Consider the following 18,497-nt stretch of genomic DNA (forward strand, 5'->3'; position numbering starts at 1 on the left):
ATATAGCAATATCCCATGGTGCACCAACAAACGAAAAGTAGATGTCATAAAATACAATGATCTTCTCATTCCAATTTACTAACTCTGTCCTGTACAGTTGAACACATCCCTGATATGCATGCAGGAATTGAAGAAAGGCACACTCGAAGGTCTTCTCCAATAGCGCTTAATTTCTCGCCTTTTCTAGTACTTATAGCCATCTGCTGCCATCTAGTGGAAGAGCAATTTATTCTTCTGCCTGTCACTGTCTAACGAGGACAAATTATGTGCACTTTCAGACTAATTAATTTAATTAGATCATTTTCCATAATGTCACAAAAGAGCAAAGTTGTGCAACACAGTGAGTAGAATGAATACTGAGTACTCTGTGCGCAGGTATGAAATGTTTACTGTAGCCTCAGTACTGCCCGTGCTACTTAGCCTGAGGTTGCAAGGTCTGGAAAAGACCGGATTGAACTGGTAAACTGTTAAGGCAAACGCACTCTCCACTCTTCCACTGTGTGGCTTCATATAATAATTTATTATTATTATTGAGAACATTTGTGGACACTATAGCATTACTGTCTGTGTATGTTTTACATGCAGACTTTCAGATACCTTCACTAATACACCCCTCGAGGTTTAATTTGTTTTACCAAACATTTGTTCTGTAAACAGCTGAAATGAAAATTAAATTCATATTTCTTGCACTTTTGCCTCACACACTAACACGCTCCTCTCTCTCTCTCTCTTTCTCTTTCTCTCCCCTCTTCTTCACTCAGTCCCGGATGTTCCGTGATTGGTTCACAACTCACGTCCATTAAAACTGTGGGGGCGGGACTCAAACAATCCACTCGTGTTCACTGCACTGTGCGCCACAGCGGACCCGGAGCAGGACAGGCAGTAGTAACGGCAGCGGCTGTGTCCACACTGTCACCGGAAGCCAGCTCTTCTCAGTGTCCGACGCTGACAAGTGTGCGTCTCCACAGTCCTGACAAGTCAGCATCTGCATCACAGCTCAAGGCGTTCGTCGATCGAACCCAGAAAATTGTTTTTGCGTCTGGAGGAAGAGAGAGGGGGAGTGAGAGAGAGAGAGAGGACGCGTTTCCGACTGTAAAGGCAAGTCTTCACGGGTCGTGAGGTCGGTGGTGTTCACCCGAATTTCCTCGGACGCACAAAAGACGCACCACCTCCCTTCAAGTCCACTTGGATAGCTGACTAAGCAGTAGGAGCAGCAGCAGCAGCAGCAGGGTCCTGGTCCGGTTCGAGGTCCTGCAGGGAGGGAGAGACGCTGAGGAGTGATAACGCGTGGAAGAAAGGAAGCACAGGAGGATAAAAGGAAGGAAGGGAAGGACCTAAGGAGCGAGAGAGTCTGGTGGAGAAGACAGGATGAATCTGAAGAGTAATTTGATTTTCACCCTCTACACCGTTTATGGGATTCTTCTCAAAGGTGAGTCGTGAACGTGCGTGGTGCTTGTGTGTATGCGTTATGACGCGCGCATGTGATGGATGCGGGGCACACGCGGGTCCTGACACAAACACGCGGTGCTTTCTCTTTCACTCTATCTCCCCCAGCGCCTCTCTCTCTATTTCTCCCTCTGTCTCACACAAACACACACACTTATTATGTGTGCTGCACACGCGCACGTGCGCAATCCGACTGTTCAACATTACATTGATGTTGTTGACGTCCAGGCATCAAGGAGGTGTAGTCGCATCTCCATCCTCTGTGGTTGGATGCGAAAGCCAAGTAATGAGTCAGAGGTTTCCTCCCGCATCCAAGGTGTGTTAAGTCCTGCGTGTGCGTGTGTGTGAGAGAGAGAGTGAGTGGCAGGGAAAGCGAGAAACCACGACCCCTCCACCAAGACGCTCCCTGAAATAAGGGTGAGGAAATCTTCCGCTCAGCGCTCAGGGCCATGACTCACTGAGAACCTGGCTGCGTTTTACGCACGGAGCTGTTTGCCGTTGATTGCGGAAAGTTTTGCGGAGCCACGCGTTATTTTCTCCTTAATCGTGTGGGTTTATTGTCATACAGGTCTGTTGTGTTTGTGACGTGATCAAATTGCCATTGATCGCAGATTGGGACGAGCAGTAAGGACAGGTGTGTTTGTCAGTTCAGGTCCTCATGCACAGGTGTCAGCAGTGCTAATCATCCAGGCTTCAGAGTGCTAATGGATCCGGCTGTGCAGGAATATCTCCTGATCTTCACACGCTGATAAACACTGGTTTCCGTGTTTGCTGTTTGGTCAACAGGAGTCCCACATGTGGGAGAGGGGTCAGGGTGGGGTCAAGGTCGTGGTGAAATATTCATTCCTTTGTGAACAGAACATTTGAAAAGCTAATGTTGAGCAGCAGAAGCCACAACCATTGTTTATATGGTGTAGAACTATAAACTGTGAAACTATGGGCGATAACACAAATACCGTCTTTTCTCTGCAGGGGGAGCTTGAATACAGTTTTTACATCGCAATCAATGGACAGAATGAACTGGTCCAAAACAGTTCTATGAAAATCCAAGGTTTGATTTTGTTTAGAAGAGACAACTATAAACCAGCAGCCAATCACAGCCAAGTTCATTCTGTGCTTAGTATTGTACTAAAGTGCAGAGCACCAGTAATTCTGAGGAGCTGTACACCTGTAACAACATTGTGACAAAACATCTCTGCTGCCAAATTTTTGATACATGAACCAATAAAAATGGTCAAAAACTCTCATTCTGAACTCAGGTTATCCTAGCTCCTCCGAGGCTAGGCTAATCAAACACACCTACGTAGCTAAAATAAATGGAGTTGAATTACTGAAACCTTATAGATTTATTTATTGTTTATATCCAATGTCAACCACTTGCAGTTAAAGGTTAATCAGGTGAAAATACAGTCAGAGGGCCGTGTCCCTGGAGATTAAGTTGGTGATTATTATTATTAGCATAAATATTATTGTTATTAGTGGCGCTTTGGCCCAGAGGCAATGTCTCTGTCATTGGTGTGGAACCCCAGGGTTCACCTCCTGGACAAGTTCGAATCCCGGTTAGGGCGGTTAATACCTTCCAGTGGACTCACCACCCGCAGGAAGGTTTGGTACGGTGCAATGTGATTTGGGTGGCGACTGCTGCCCCCGCGACCCGGTAACGGATAAGCGGATGAAAATGGATGGATGGATGGATTATTGTTATTATAAATGTGCTCAAGCCTTAAAATCCTTTTCAACATTTAGGGCTGTAAAGTTTCTGGATAGATACATTGCATACATTCACACTGTTTGTAACCATGGCAGGGGAGTGGGGGAGGGATGGGGGTGTGGGGGTTAACCATCAAACACTATAACTTGAAACAGCAGGGCTACATCGGCTGTACGTCCCACTGAGCTTCAGTTTTCCGGCTACAGCTCCACTCTGTAGCAGTGGAATCTCATCAGGAGGTATTTTCAGGCACCAAAGACAACCAGGAAGGAAGAAAAGAATTTCCATCATCTTTACCTCAAATTTATTTTTCCACATAAGTAAATGCTATGTCCCACACGTAACATCTATTTGAAATTGATTCCCTTGATCATTTGTCAATGTCACTTTGATGTTTATGTGGAGATATGAGAAAGAGGGAGAGAGAATGAAATCCGTCCTTTTCTTAACAGCGTATTATGATTAAGGCTGCTCCTGTGTTAATGAATTGTTGTGTAATGAGGTATCTTAGGCAGTACAGGATATGGCTTATCTGACAGCTCGCACGGAGGCTGGTATTGATGATGCACACTCTGCCACTTCCCTTTTATTCTCCCAAGGGCAGCACACTCACGAGCATGTGTAGGCGTGTTTGCCGTTTGCATACTTCCCTTCCAGTGTGTGTCCTGTTTGTTTAGCTCATTTGTGTGAAGCAACCCAAAAGCACACATGTAGTAACTGACTAGGCCTGTAACCCTGTTGTGTTCATCAGCATTCACGTGTGGCTGCCCGGCCAACACACACACACACACACACACACACATGCACACTGTTCGTTTTCTCCTCCGCCCTCTGCCTTACCCTGAAGAGGATAATGCTAGGCTGCTTGATATGAACAGTCATCTCTTGGTGTGTGACCTGTTATTGTATAGGTCTCACACAGCAGGCAGGTTGGTGTCCACCTTGTGTGGAGTCTGTTACCACTACATGCCTTGTAATTGACAGCAGTTTCGGCCCCGCGGGCCCAGTACCAGCTGGATCCTGAGATCCAGATCCACCGCCGACTAGATCAGTGCCATACCGCGAATGCGACGTGCTGTGGTGGAGGTTGATGTTTACCAACAGGTCGCGTCGTTAACATATTATCCACCGTGTCTCATGTGGCAGTTGCAGAGCCAGGGAAAACAGGCTGTTATGCAAATGACCCTTTTGCGTAAGCGCTCGCAGCTGAGCAGCAGGTGACGGGAGATGAAGGCAGCGAGCGGTGGAGACAGAGAAGAGGGAGATGTTCTGGAATGGAAGAGTTGATGTGAGCAGAATGTGGGAGGAGAGGCTGTGGAGGAGGACGGTGCCGGGCTTCTCAACCGAAGTGTGTGATATGTGCTGCGGTTGTTGTTTGCTGTTTGGATGTGTGTTTATCTCGACTTTTCTGTCTGTTTCTTGTCGCTCGGCCTGCCTGCTAGTCTGTCTCTTCTGAACTCTGATCTCGCTCGCCTAAATACAAACCCCTGCTGAGGGATGTGTTTATCCCCGCAGTGAGTGTAAGCTGCTGAAGGCTGACCCTCCATCCCTGTGTACTTCCGTCCATTCCTCCCTCACTTTATCCTCCCATCCTGGTGTGGAGCTTTGTACCACAGCAGCGTGGGAAAGCTTCTGATAACAAGCGGCCTTGTGTGTGTGTCTGTCTGTGTGTGTGTGTGTGTGTTTGCAGAGCCACTGATTACATGGGAGAAGCAAGATGTTCTCTTTTTCTTCCTCACTTGCACGGTCCCTCCCACTGGTGTGTGTGTGTGTGTGTGTGTGTGTGTGTGTGTGTTTGTGATGTGTTTATTTCCACGGCCAAGCTTTGATGGGGAGAACATGTGAGGTGCTACCAGTGCCATGGAGCTTAAATGCTGAGAATCCTCAGCAGAGCAGTGGCTGGCTCAATGTGCATCACACACACACACACACACACACACACACACGTGTAGACCCACACTCAGCTCCATTCTGGATTCACTACTGCTCACCCGAGGGATTTCCCGTGATCAAAGCCAGACTTTTGTTAGCCCAGGTGTTACAAAAAATTGAAACAAAAAAAGGAGGAGAAGCTGAAGGTGAATGCGGTCACATTTGAAGTCCACAAGCTGTGGCATTAAAAACAGCCACAGTGAGAGTGCCACCTGTTTAGGCTCTGTTATAAATGAGCCTGTTTAGACGCAGGCCTATGATAACGCAGGTGTGATTCTTAGGTGTCGAACATGACACAAAGAAGAGACACACTCTGGTTGAAAAGTTTTAAAGCCGTAGAGCGGTATGTAAATGACAGAGAGCCAGCCAGTAATCACAGCCAAAACAGCCCACGGATAATGAGAATAAAGCAAAAGAAAGAACGAGGGGGAAAACGATGCAGCAAAGAAAACAATGCTAAAACGACAAGTAGGATTCGATATATGAAGTAGATTAGATTTTATGAATCTGAAGGCTGGTTCTGACTCCAGACACAAATCAGATTGAGAGCGAAGCAAACAACCCTGGTCCCAGAAAAAGCTTTTATCATATTTTATAAGGAATTACAGCATCCTCCTCCACAATAGAATTGTAAATTTACTCATCAGTTAGTATAAAAAAAAGGTTTTCTAAATTAGTATACTGTTGGTGACTATGTCCATAATAGCAGCATGGCAGTGGTTTGAGTCCTGATTGCTTTGGTTTCTGCCAGTACTCCAGCTTCCTGCCACACTGATGTAATGTGTGCTGGTGTCTCTGTATGATATAGACGTGACAGGCTGTTGAACTGTCAGGGATGTACTCCAACACCCCAGCTGCCCCCACCCTGAAAAGGACTGAAAGGTCATGCATATTCAGCTGCAGTTTCTACCTGCTAACTTGACTGTATTCCTGACATGACATGGAAAATTCAGCAGTACAGTAGGTGCTTGGTCACGACCCGTTCTTCCTTGCTCAAGATTAAGATTTTTTTAAATATGGTCCATGTTCTTAGTTGACTAAGAATTTCATTTGTATTTCCTTTCAGCCCTACTTGGTCCCTTTTTGGAGTGTGTTTCAGGGTTGCAGTGCAGGGTTTTTAATTAATATGTGAGCTTAACTCTACCTACTTCCTGAAGTTTCAGGGTTTATAAAGAGACCTTTTACCACACAGGCAGCCCTCCTCTCCAGAGAATATGGCTTTGCAATATAACAGTGCTTTAGGTTTTATATATAAATATAACTTTCTGTTTTCCAGCTCCCAGCATTGCGTGGGCACTCAAACGCATCACCGGCTTTAAAGTGGCCATTGTCTCCTGTAAAAATTCTAGTAGTAAACGGACTTTGCTGATGCAAGCAAATATCTCCTGAGAGTAGAATAAATACTCTGGAGTAATTAGTGGTGATGGTAATGGAATGATGCCCTGTTACACAGGGCTTTGTTAATCACAATTACGTCGTCAGGGTTACAGCAGAACTGTCACATCTCTGACTCAGTAGCTGGTTTCATCCATGTGACAGAATCTTGGGCGGGAGATGGACTCCTGGTGCCCAAAACCTTATGGAAAATGATGGTTTCATTTTGGCATCAGACCTGATTGTATCATCTATTTGCAGGAGCGTAGTGTACAGTCAGTCTAAAAGAGTCAAGAGAAAGGAGAGGAGATCAAAGGCAGCCTCCCATGGAGCAAGGTGATAAATACAAGCCCACAGGTGGAGCAGCAGCAGCAGCAGCGGTGGCGTACTATTTAGAGTTGCACCCTAAATAGACCTCCCAGTAGGTGAAAGAATTATGCAACCTCAGCTGATATATCAGCTGATGGGGCTGTTTTCCAATGCTGCGTTTTAGGAAAAACAAAATGGAGCAGAAGAACAAAAAACAAAACAAATAAAAAAAAGGACAGCATCAGATCAAACACCTCTGCTGGGCAACTGTGGTACCAGAACCAGAACTGGGTTTTTGTTATCTTCACCAATCAGAGGGGAGGCCTGTGTTCTGTATTCAGTCTATGGTTGTTGTTGTGTGTGTGGCCACATCACAAAACCACTAGGACGTTTGCTTCTTCAGCTTCCAGTTGCCTTCAAACATAATCTACTGGCATTCGATGAAGACGAACCCAGACAGAAAATGCAAAGACAGACAATGAGTGATCGCAATATTAGGTGCATCTGCCTTTGTGTATTTGGGATGTCTTTACTTGCGGCTGAATTCCAAAGGATTAGTAAGTGGCTAATCTGAAGCTCCAGTCTTTGACAAGCCGTGTGTCACTAATCTCAAACACTCCAGAATAAAGAGATGGAAACACAATCACCCTTTGGATTAAACCTCTCCACACAGATGCTTCTGAAGGGTGGAAGAAAATCGGAGAAATTGATGCAACTCTCTCTGTCACTCTCTCTCTCTTTCTCTCACACATACACACACACACACTCTCTGACGTCTCAGATGAACCCTTGTGCTCTAGAAGTTCATGTATTGTACCCTCTCTTAACAACTCTTAGCCTACATAATGTTCTTTTGATGTTATATGCCCTTTTAGCTGACAGCTTCTTTTCATAGGATTCCCACAGGAGTGCAGTCTGGAGACTTGCTAGCACATGTTACAGTAATCATTTTTAACAGAGATGAAGATATGGAGCGCCGTGACTCCTGCTGCTCCCTCAGCTCTTTTCACCCAACTCTGATATTGTTTGGGGACTCTGCGTCTGTTCTTGACACAAATTAATTCATCCAAAGCAAAGTGCGGCCTCTCATCGTGGACAAAGACGTTATTGCACACAAAGCCACTAGACCAGAGGAGCCTGCACATCCAGGTACATGTCAGTGTACACAAAGAGTCTGAGAAACACCGCAGTGTAAACAGAGAGCAGGGAGGAAACAGCAGACAGGAGCGCCATTGATAAAGGCTGTTTGCTATAATTACATAGACTGAAATAACAAGATACACAATTTATGCTGTTATTCATTTTTAACATTTAACAATCCACCATCAAACCAGCAATTTGTTATTTATTAATTGAACCTCTACTGTTTCATCCAAAATACTTAAAATTTGTTTTAAAGATATTTTGAAATACGAAAATACATTATATATTATATAACTACAGAAATGTCATAGCAGTATTTTTCAACAGTGTTTTAGTTTTATCTTTCCTTCTTTTTTTCCCCTCCCATCTCTTTTCCCCTTTTCTCCTCTAATCTCTCCTATTCCACCTCCTCCTTCTCTCTTCCTCCCTCCCCTCTCCTCTGATTACCCGGCCCTGAAGACCATTAAAGTGAAAATCCAGAGTTCATAAACAACAAATGAACTCCATATTCCCCGTGATCCCCGTCACCATTCATTGTTCCCAAATCATTGCTGCCATACCATTAAGCATTCCCTAAAATTAGATGTTCCTCTTTTAATGACGACATTCTTCTCCTCTGGACGGCTGTTCCACGCTGCTAATTAGACACATAACTGTTCACATCTCAACTATGCTTTGGTTTTTATTGTGTTGTGGCTTTGAAATGCTGCTGGGTCGGCTGTATTTGCTCTCTTCACATTGATGGACGTCTTTAATATCAAACAGAACTGATTTAGTGTTTAATTACTTGAGTGGTGCTTATTTAACAACATGAATAATAACATTGAAATCAGGATTTACTGCAGCCACAAATCTACACTTCCATGCTCACAGTCCCAAAGGATGCCCGGAAGAATCTCCAGCTAATTGAAAGATAATTCCCTGAAAACATATGTTCTCTGCTAATTGACTCTCTGTGTTCATGTGTTTTTAACCACGTGGTCACAGAGAGTCACGTTTTAGTGATTGAGGTGTGTTGCTTTTTTTTTTCTTACTTGAGTAGCACAGATATTAAACACATCTTTTTCTGTCAAATTATCACCTTTTTTTCCCGCCGTGGTTAATGTGCAGCGTTTGTTCTAACCTTTGGTATTTTTTACACCAGATACTTGGTACAAATATGCTTGTTCGGAACAATATAAAACCTGTGGGAGAGTAGTGAGAATTCTGTAAAAAGGTCTCTGTGTCTGCACAGAATATAGTTAAGGCCTGTAATTAAATGATTACTTTTGAGAAATTCGGGGTTTGAAATTTCATCCACCAGAAAAGGTTTCACACCGTGAACCTAACACCTGTGCAAGTAAGAGCACACACACACACACACACACACACACTCACACTCCCATAGAGAGGAGAGAGAACAGAAACTCACACACTCGTAAAGACCTCGAGTTTTTGTTGAAGGTCGTACTAACGTTGTGCACTGTCAAACTCCAATATTTATCGAGATGGAACAGAATTAGAAATTGATGTATGCAATGCACTCCAAAAAAGTTGGGACACAGGTGGAGTGAGACTGAGAAGGCCAAACGAAAAACATTTGTAGGGAGGGTATTGACAAGGGCTGTCGAAAAATTACACATCAGCTTGGGGAATTCATCAGAAAATTTCAATCTTTCTGTCCTTGCAGCATTCAGTAAAAAAAAAAAAAGTATTTTTGGTCAAATTTAGGAATGTTGTTTTACCAAGATTATTCAATATTGATAATGATTAATCATGATTCGAATCTTGATTAATACAAATTAATCAAGGGCTACCGTGTGATTATCTTATAAACATTTTAGTTAGCAGACTAGTTATGATCTAAATGACGGTTCGGTTTTCCTTAATATTAAAAAATGCCTGCCAGTTAAAAAAAAAAAGTAACACCAATTTAAACACATTTTCTTATGTTATAAAGAGTCTGGAGAAATTGCTAAAGTAACACCAATTTATATAGTTATAAAGAGTCTGGAGAAATTGCTAAGATTTAGAAACTGCTGCTGAATGTGCATGACCTTCAAGACCCTTTTTTTAAACATTCGAGGGGGTGGACGAACCTTTCTGAGAGGATATCAGCCTTTGTGTTTTGGGTGATCCAGTTTAGTGTAGACCACACCTGCACCACAGGAGTATTTGTGGTATAAGAAGATTCTTGTACTTTCAGGCATGCAGCTGATCTTTTACCAGTCTTCAGTTCCACTCCAGTCAGTCTCTGTGGCCTGCTGTGGTGAGGAGGGAAGACTGAGTCAAGTGAGACAGTTTATAACTGTTAAAAAGCAAATGAACTGAGACCTTTGGTCTGAGCCGTTGAGTGGAAGCATACATAATGAGCCTTAGGGATCACTTCCACACACAGTATTGTGCAGACTGTGTGTGTCCAAGTTGGCAAACACAAAACTCACGTAAACTCACACCCCCTCCACCATCTGTCTCTGTTTGCTACAGCGTAAGCCCATTACTGCTGTGATAAGTGTTGTGGTGCTTAAGCTCAGGACTGGGACTAGATGTGGACATGCTGTCAGGTCTTGTGACTGGACTTGGCACCAGTGAAACGCATGGAAACCTCGTCCAGAGGAAGAAAAGTGATAACGCAATATAAACTACAACTGTATGTAAATTCCAAATTCGGACGTTTCTACTTGTGGAGTGCTTGTCAGGGTCTAATGAGAACCTCTGTTTTCAGGTTTAGATAAAGTTAAATCAATTTTAGACGTAAATCTCCCAGCAGGGTCAGCTGTGTATCAAGATGGGCTACCTGATGAGGTCTCATTAATGTATCAGCAAATCTGACTTCAGACGTTAGCCAAGAGTGTGTTCCGAGTGTTCCGGGTAAAGGTGCTGCTATTGGTTGATTAAATGTCCTCTCCTTGAGCTATCTAAAGAACCTAAACATAAAGGAGACTTGTTCATGTCTTCTCTCAGGTCCACTCCAACCAACAACAAAAAAAAACAACAGAACAGCTATTGTTCAATAGCGTTCAATACGGCAGAACACAACAGAACAGCCATTGTTCAATAGCGTTCAATACGGCAGAGTCCGACCTGGACCCGTACTCCACCACAACAATGGCAACAGTCATCTTTGTCTGAAACGCTGTGTCACGTTTCCAGCTGTACTTATGCTCAATTCGACTTCTGTTGTTGGTGTTAAGGTCAGAAACCTGAGATGTTTTACCAACTTCTCTTCTTTTCTTTCTGCGTGAGAATTTGTAGGAACTTTTTTTCTCCCCCGTTGGACCCACAGTAAACCTGCACCCTTCCAGAACTAATGATTTTTATACTTTGGCCGAAAGATTTAACACTTGCCTCCGTGGATGAATCTGGGTAAGGTTCGGCTCAGTAGTTTTATAGCTATGTCATCTGCAGTTCTAATCAAAAAGATTCCCCAGTTCTAAACCTCCTGCTGAGGAAACAAAGGAGTTATTATGTTTTTAAGTGGTCTCCAATTACGGGTAATTTCACTGCCTATCTTAAAGCTATTTGCTTTTCTTTGACTTTGCTCTGGCTGAGCAGAGCCAACGTCGTGCTTTCCAAAAACAAGTAGACAAGTCAGACATACAGCAGATGCACTCTCTTGGAAAGCCTCTCCTAATTTCTTATCATGGAAAATGAGAAACACAGTTAACTTAATTGCTCCTGTATCTTCCTCATTAGTGTGTGTCTCACACACACTCAATTACTCAGACCATCACTCTTTCACTCCCACAATTCCTCAGCCTTCAGTGACTGCAGTGAATCAAATTCTCATCCACTGAGGAAGCAAGAAGAGTTATGAGTGAGGAAAGTACGAGGGTAAAACTGTGTACTTGTGTGTATCAGTTGTATGTTTACTGGCGTTGTTCTTTAGAACTACTTTTCACAACATACATTACTCAATGACCTTTGTACGTTAATGTGAATTTATTAGACTGATGTTAGCTTTGATGGATGCTCTGGGTTTTGGCAGCAGTCATTTGTTGTTTTGTCAGAATGATTAGTTTAGAGAATTGTTATCACTCCGGGTAGCGCCGTTGTAACAGTTGAAGTGATGTCGCTACTCCATCTGAAAATAAGGGGAGTGAAAAACTGGTAGATATACCAGATACATTTACTAGTGTCAGTAGCTGACCCTCTACATATCTGAAATACCCATAACTGTACTAGAAAATATGCACAACTCCAGCAACCCACTATTCATACACCAGTAGTTTGGGGGTATTTTACATACCACACACACAGACACGCACACACACAGATTGTGGCTAAATGTATAGACCCCAAGATCTTTGCGGAAGACATTAATAATGAAAAAGTACTAACCACAATTGCAGTGAGCTGCTAAATGGTGTCCTGCTCTTCAGGACTAAGCGCTGACCCTAAAAGCATTACCCATAATGCCCTAATTACCCTAATCCTCACCTCGTTATAATTGAGCTTCTAACCAAAAATAAGGCATATTCTTAGTCTTTAGCCACAGCTTCTCAGTGCAGATGGTCAGCCCTCTTCAAGGTCACATGACCTTGACACTCCATATTCCTGGAGCTACATTTAGCCATAAGGCATTTGGCTGGCGGAGCTGAGGCAATTTCTGAAATTGATTTCATTCCAAATGGAGGAAACGAACAAATTCTAAAAATATCTGCAGATTACAAACAACACATAATCCCCAACTAGTGACATGGTAGAAAATTTGATAGATACAGTCATTTCTACACACTGCAATCATGGTGAAATGTGATACCCTGCAATGCAGAGATTATTGCATGGTATCAGTATTGCACATGGCAGCAAGAAATGGTTTGCCTCTAATATGAAATAATGAAAAAATTCCTGTCAGCATTGAATCACATGATCATATCCACATGGATATGATACTAGGTACTGGATACTATAATGTGTTTTTGTATCTTGTATTGAAATCTGTGGTCAATCTATGTACACGCTGATGACTGAATATTTGCAATAGTTCTGAGCAAGTCCTTTAAATTGATTTGGTGTAATTTTGAAGAAACAAAACAACCATACCGGATCGTATTCACAAGTAATCACATCAGACTAATACTGTTGGTATTCTTTATAAAATACTCACAGTGATTGAATATGTCTAAATCAGTTTAGTAATGGATACGTTTACTAACGAGCTCTCTCTGGCTACACATAATGTAGCTTTAGTTGTAAGTAACATTGGAACTGATAAAAGAAACATTATCAGGCATTAGTTTGATTGCAGTGCTGTATTTTAATTAACACTGTCGTGCTGTTGGCAAGACGGGCTGAGAGACACATTTAAGTGGGAAGTGTTGATAAGGATATACTTCTGCATGGACTGCAGTGCATACAAATAAACTGGATTTAAGGTTGTTTCGACACCACAGAATGTGTTACTGTAGCCCCCGTTCAAATACAAAGTACAAGTCAAATAGTACAAGTACAAAATCAAATAGTTTGTTTTGCACTTTTGTTCTTTTTTTTTCCCCCAACACATGACATTGTAATAAACATACTGTATTCATTATTTGAAAACCGCTGGCAGGGCTTTCCAGATTTATTAGCATAATGAATAGTTTAATCCCTGAAGTGTCAGCGGTGCTCCTCCGCTCCATTAGATACTTGTCATTCCAAGCAGATCACCTTTGATGGGAGAGTTACAGGAAGGAGACAAAGGGAAGGAGAATGTGAAGGAAACAGAATGTGCGCCAGTGTGAGATGGTGCGAGTTTGAGCTGTGCCTGTGGCTTGGTTGAGATCCAGAGTGACGTGTTGCCGACCACTGCTGTGCCACTGCTGTGTGTCCTCTTACAGCAACACTTTGATAAGATAAGTGAGACAGGGATTGGTTAAGGGCGTGAAGAATGAGGGAATTTGGGGAACGTTAGGGGGAGGAGGAGGCAGCAGGGTGGACGATGCTGAAGAGAGGGATTCCTACATCCCATGTGCTTCCCCTCGGTGGTAGCTCAGAAAAATGGAGCATAGAAATTTCACATAATAGCTTTATGAATATATCACTTATCCACCTTTACAAGAAAGACAAACAAAACCTTCACTGTCCTGTTTTGGATATAAACCAGCGTGTAGTTGCTCCAGTCACCATCTAATGCTGATTTGCACTGTCAGACAAAGGCGCTGCTGAAATTCAACCATTTCAACCAGTTTTAACATGTCCATAAATGGTCCTAAAGTGGTGATGTTTCAAAAGGTCTTTTTTATTTTGCCCTTTGAAAAGCAGCCTGAATAATAAATGGATGGTTCTCATATTTTTTCCCCAACACTTTTTTCCCTAGAATAATTGTGACTGAAGCAGTAAAACTGCCGAAACGTGCTGTGAAAAGCTTTTGATGGCAGCATTTTCTACTTCTAAAAAAAGTAAAGCTTACTCATCTTGTAGGCTAGTGAATTGTGCTACACCTATACCAATCGCTCTGTCAAAAGTTTCATTTTTACAGTCCAAAAGGAAAGCAGGGCTTTTATTCTAACTTTAGTCTCACTTTTCCGAAACATATTTGTGTATCTCCCTTTGTCTCTCCTCCCTCACCTTTTGCTTCCGTTCCTTATAATCTAGGATGTTTAATTTTTTTCTCTCGCTCTCAACATCTCGCCGCCTAGCATCACCCGGGGCTTTCATCTTGGCAGGGTGCTCCCTTTATGAGAAAACTCCAATTGGCAGACAAGCGGCCTTGTCAGACACCATTCATTGCACTTGCACAGATATGAAAAGTGTTTTAACAAGCACCGCTGAGTTTTGCTGTGCTGCAGAAACTGCATACCAATGGGATTGCAGATCTGGTGTCCAAATTAAAGAGGCAGTAAAGAATGGACATGCTTTCGCTGACGTCCTTGTCCCACAGTGGGGTTCAGTGCGGCATCATCTACAGCAGTAGTTGTTAAAGTTTGGCCCTGTTGTCACATTGGACGACTGTTACCTTAAAGATAGAGATGCAATGATTGCAATTTATTTTCCAGCCGATTACGATTTCCTTTAATTATCAGCTAAAACATAAATGTGTTCTTTTTATTATGATATGAAACATTTTCTGCAAACCTTGTTCAATGAGTCTGCATGATATCAGTCTGTCCACTGAGCAGGACAAGGACATATACATTCAAACTAATTGCTATTCTAAGATTAGGATTAGCCCGCAGCAAAATGCTAATGTAGTTATGACATGAAACAGCCCTGGTAATGTAAGTCAATTTATTAGTGTTTTCAAACCAGGGATGTTCGGCTGGACAACAGTTTTTTAGTGTTAAATTAGCTTTGCCATTCCGAATGATTTTACATATATTACAGAGAGTTGAAACTTTCTTGGCTCACTGTAAAGTACTTATGAGCTACATGACATGTTAGCATCAGCTTGTAAGTGTAAGCTTCCTCCGATTCTCTGAGAAAAAAAAAACGACAACAAATGACGGGCTAGTCAGGAATAAAGAGCGTCTACACAACATTTCAAGTTTTAACAATAACCTCCGATGATTTGAATTCTTATGTGTGCACTGAATAGTGCAGTGTGTGAACAGTAACTGATTCTCCTTTCCCTGTGAAACCCACACAGATCTCAGCCTTGGAGGGTTTTTTCTACCAGAGCAGGAGTGATGCACAAAAGGCATTAATCCAACAGAAGAATGGTGGTTTGATGTGATGCCTTGACATAAACCACCAATGAGAGTTGATGACATACCCATGTAAATTCACTGTCTCCCACAAGGTTTCTTTAATGGGCTTCAATGCTTTTCTGAGCCATGCAAATCATGGACAGGATATAGATTACTCTGTGTTTGTTAGGCTTTAAATCAGGAGGTGCTGAAAGAGGTGCTTCACTGGGGAAATAAGGAGAGGCTCGTGGTTTGATTTAATTTTTCTTTTGAGCCTAACTAAGCTTTTTTTTTTTACACAGACCGTAACAGATATGGTACCCAAGACACCTGTAGGGCTTCAGACTGTGCATTTAAAATTAGCGAGGAACTGATAGCACTTTGTGTTCCACACAACAGGGGACTAAAAAAAGGACAATATTTAGAGTCTCGGAGTATTCAGTCAATACCTAACAAATGTGCCCTAAACAATGCTGACTAGTAATGATCGTGTGCTTAACTTGTAACTCATTCAGACAATCCAATCAGACTAATTTATTTCTAAAGCACATTTAAGGTATTGTTTGTAAGGTTTTCTTACGAAATAACAAATATTTTCCCAATAAATTATTTGTGGCCATCAGAAATATAAAGTCAGAAGTTATCATTTAAAAAAAAATTGACTGGACATCAGAAGGATATAGTGAATTTGGTGTTTGTTTTTAAGAACAACCTGGATTACAGTCTTTAGATGAGGTAAACAAGCATGTTTTAATGTAATATTAAGGAAAGGCTATTATTTATTGCAACTATTACTACAGTACTACTAAAAATTATGAAACATGAGGAAAACCAAACTAATATTTTTAAATATGTGTGAATGGCAGTTTGAGTTCCCCCTAGTTCTATTTTAGCTGCTGTAGCAAAACCAAGTGGCTGGAATTTGGGAAGCTCTATCCCGAAAGTAGCTTGATCTTCTGTCAGTGAGAGCAGAGGAACTAAGTGCTTGGAATGAGTGGGTGTCATCATAATTGAGTGTTGAACATGATGTACAATGATATAAGCCACGAGGATACTGGGTCTGATAGTGTATGAAGTGCCTGCTTTATAGACTGTGACATATCATTTCTTCCGTTCGTAGTGATACAGATCATGTTGTTCCCTTCAGAGAGCAGCCAGCCTATACTGATGGAAGTGTGACCCCAGCAAGCTTCACCCTCCTCTGGTTCTTATGCTGTGTCCTCTACACTGTTTGGATGAAGTGGGGAGTTTTGAATAATAATCTGCACCAAGGTTATATAGATCTGGATGGAGAATCATTTGCATCATCTCTCCGAGAGCTCAGGCCAAGAATGTTTTCCTAGGCGAGCCAGCAGGTGTTATAGCGTAAATTTAATGGCCAACAACTCCTCTTGAAAATGAGGTCACAAACAATGCATGGAGTTTTATTGCATCTATACAGTGCATACACCCTTGCTTTAATGGCAATGTCAACAAATACGAGCAGCTCAGCGTTAAGAGTTGGAAATCTTAAAGTTCTACAACACAGGTAGAAAAAAAACAAACCCCTACAGAAGGTCACGTGTACATTTTGACTCACAAGGCCAGGGTCTGCAGTAAAACCACAGAGTGAGGCCACAGCCGCTGTATACCAGACTGAGGAAGCGAGTCTTGAACCTGTATGGTTTATTCTGTTTGATTGTACCTGTGGCCCATGAATAAAACATTCCAAGGAAGAAATTCTGGGCCACATGAAACCTGTTTACGTGCCACGGGTTAGAGCCGGGACAGGAAAATAAATAAGAAAATGTGTCGATTTATCTTCTACCTCTTAGGACTTTTTAGCATCACAGTGGAGCTAGAGTCAGCACTCATCAGGGGAAGACAGGGTACAGACTGGACAGGTGGGTGGTCCCTTACAGGGCCAGGGTCCTGATTCTGCATGTTGTTGAACATAAACATAACGTCACATTACTGCAAAAAAATACAGACTTGTTTCGACTGTTTTTGCTCTTACTGCTGTAGGAGAACATGACATGACTGTCTGTACCAACAAGTAAATTAAATCATGGTTCCCATCAGTCAGCAGGCTTACTGGAGTTAGCTGCTCCGCTAGTTGTCAACTCACATCTCCTTCGTGGCAAGCCTTTTCCGATCAAATGTCCAGCCACAGTCTGACTCTTTGTTGCTTGCATTTCCTATACTCACAGTTGAATGCATTAAAGTGTATGTCCTACAGTCTTCTACTGTAGGTAGCCTACTATCATTTAGCATTATTTGATGGTTTCATACTCTGTTATAGCAGTATTTGCAATTGGAAAGAAACATTCCAAATAGGAATTCTGTCGATACTGTGTTATCTGTTATTCAGAGAAAAGAATGTGATACGTTAAAGTTCCTCCAAAATGTATGTTCCTGTAAAGTGAGAGGTTTTAGCCGATCTCCCTCCATCTTTTGTGTTATATGAAGGAATCTGGCTGTTCCCACAGTCTTGGCAAATTCTGCCTTCCCAAATCCTCTTTTCTTTTCTGTTGTCCTGCCAACGCTGAGTGAGAGAGGACAAGTGCTTTATGGACTGGTCATGCATGAGTAATAAGGGGCCCTCTGATTCCTCTGTGTTGTTCCTGCCTTTGTGCCACATATAAACCTGGTCATTATGGTGTGGCCTTAAGTGGCCCCTTCGCTTTGTAGACATTTAGCAACTTAAACTAAGCATATGTGAAGAAAATAACCAAAAAAACATAATCCACTTGTATTTATTTCAAACTTTGTCATTCTCTCCCTGCATCTGCGGTGAAGCGTTACCAACGTTAACTTGCTGAATCTGATTTCACATGCCTCCTGTGATTCAACTGTCACTGTGGACAAACCCACCTAATCCAAGACTAATTAGTTAGTCACGCTTGTTAGCAGGCGTCAGAGGATGACAGTTTTCTGCACAACACAAAGAGTTCATGTAGTGGTTAGGATTATGTGGGTACATTAGCCCAATCTGTGTTGATGTAGTAGCAGAA

The 18,497-nt window shown here is 42.3% G+C and overlaps 1 protein-coding gene and 1 long non-coding RNA gene across 5 annotated transcripts in view; both read left to right on the plus strand.

Annotated features, from left to right (window-relative positions):
- Nucleotides 1-487: 487 nt before the first annotated feature.
- cadm2a (cell adhesion molecule 2a) overlaps nt 488-18,497 on the plus strand; it is a 145,866-nt gene continuing 127,856 nt past the window's right edge. For 3 of the 4 annotated variants that reach the window (XM_008332681.3, XM_008332683.3, XM_025065807.1), the window contains exon 1: nt 488-1,429. In XM_008332681.3, the coding sequence (XP_008330903.1) occupies nt 1,369-1,429 (61 nt within the window). In that variant the 5' untranslated portion in view covers nt 488-1,368. The remainder of the gene's footprint in view (nt 1,430-18,497) is intronic. The other variant, XM_008332682.3, reaches the window with a different exon arrangement.
- Nucleotides 4,959-18,491, plus strand: LOC112488645 (uncharacterized). The gene is made up of 3 exons (XR_003052959.1): nt 4,959-9,874; nt 9,922-10,846; nt 10,927-18,491. It is a non-coding gene; the product is annotated as an uncharacterized LOC112488645 (long non-coding RNA).

This window comes from Cynoglossus semilaevis, chromosome 19 (assembly GCF_000523025.1).
Source record: "Cynoglossus semilaevis isolate Cse_v1.0 chromosome 19, Cse_v1.0, whole genome shotgun sequence".
Taxonomy (NCBI): domain Eukaryota; kingdom Metazoa; phylum Chordata; class Actinopteri; order Pleuronectiformes; family Cynoglossidae; genus Cynoglossus; species Cynoglossus semilaevis.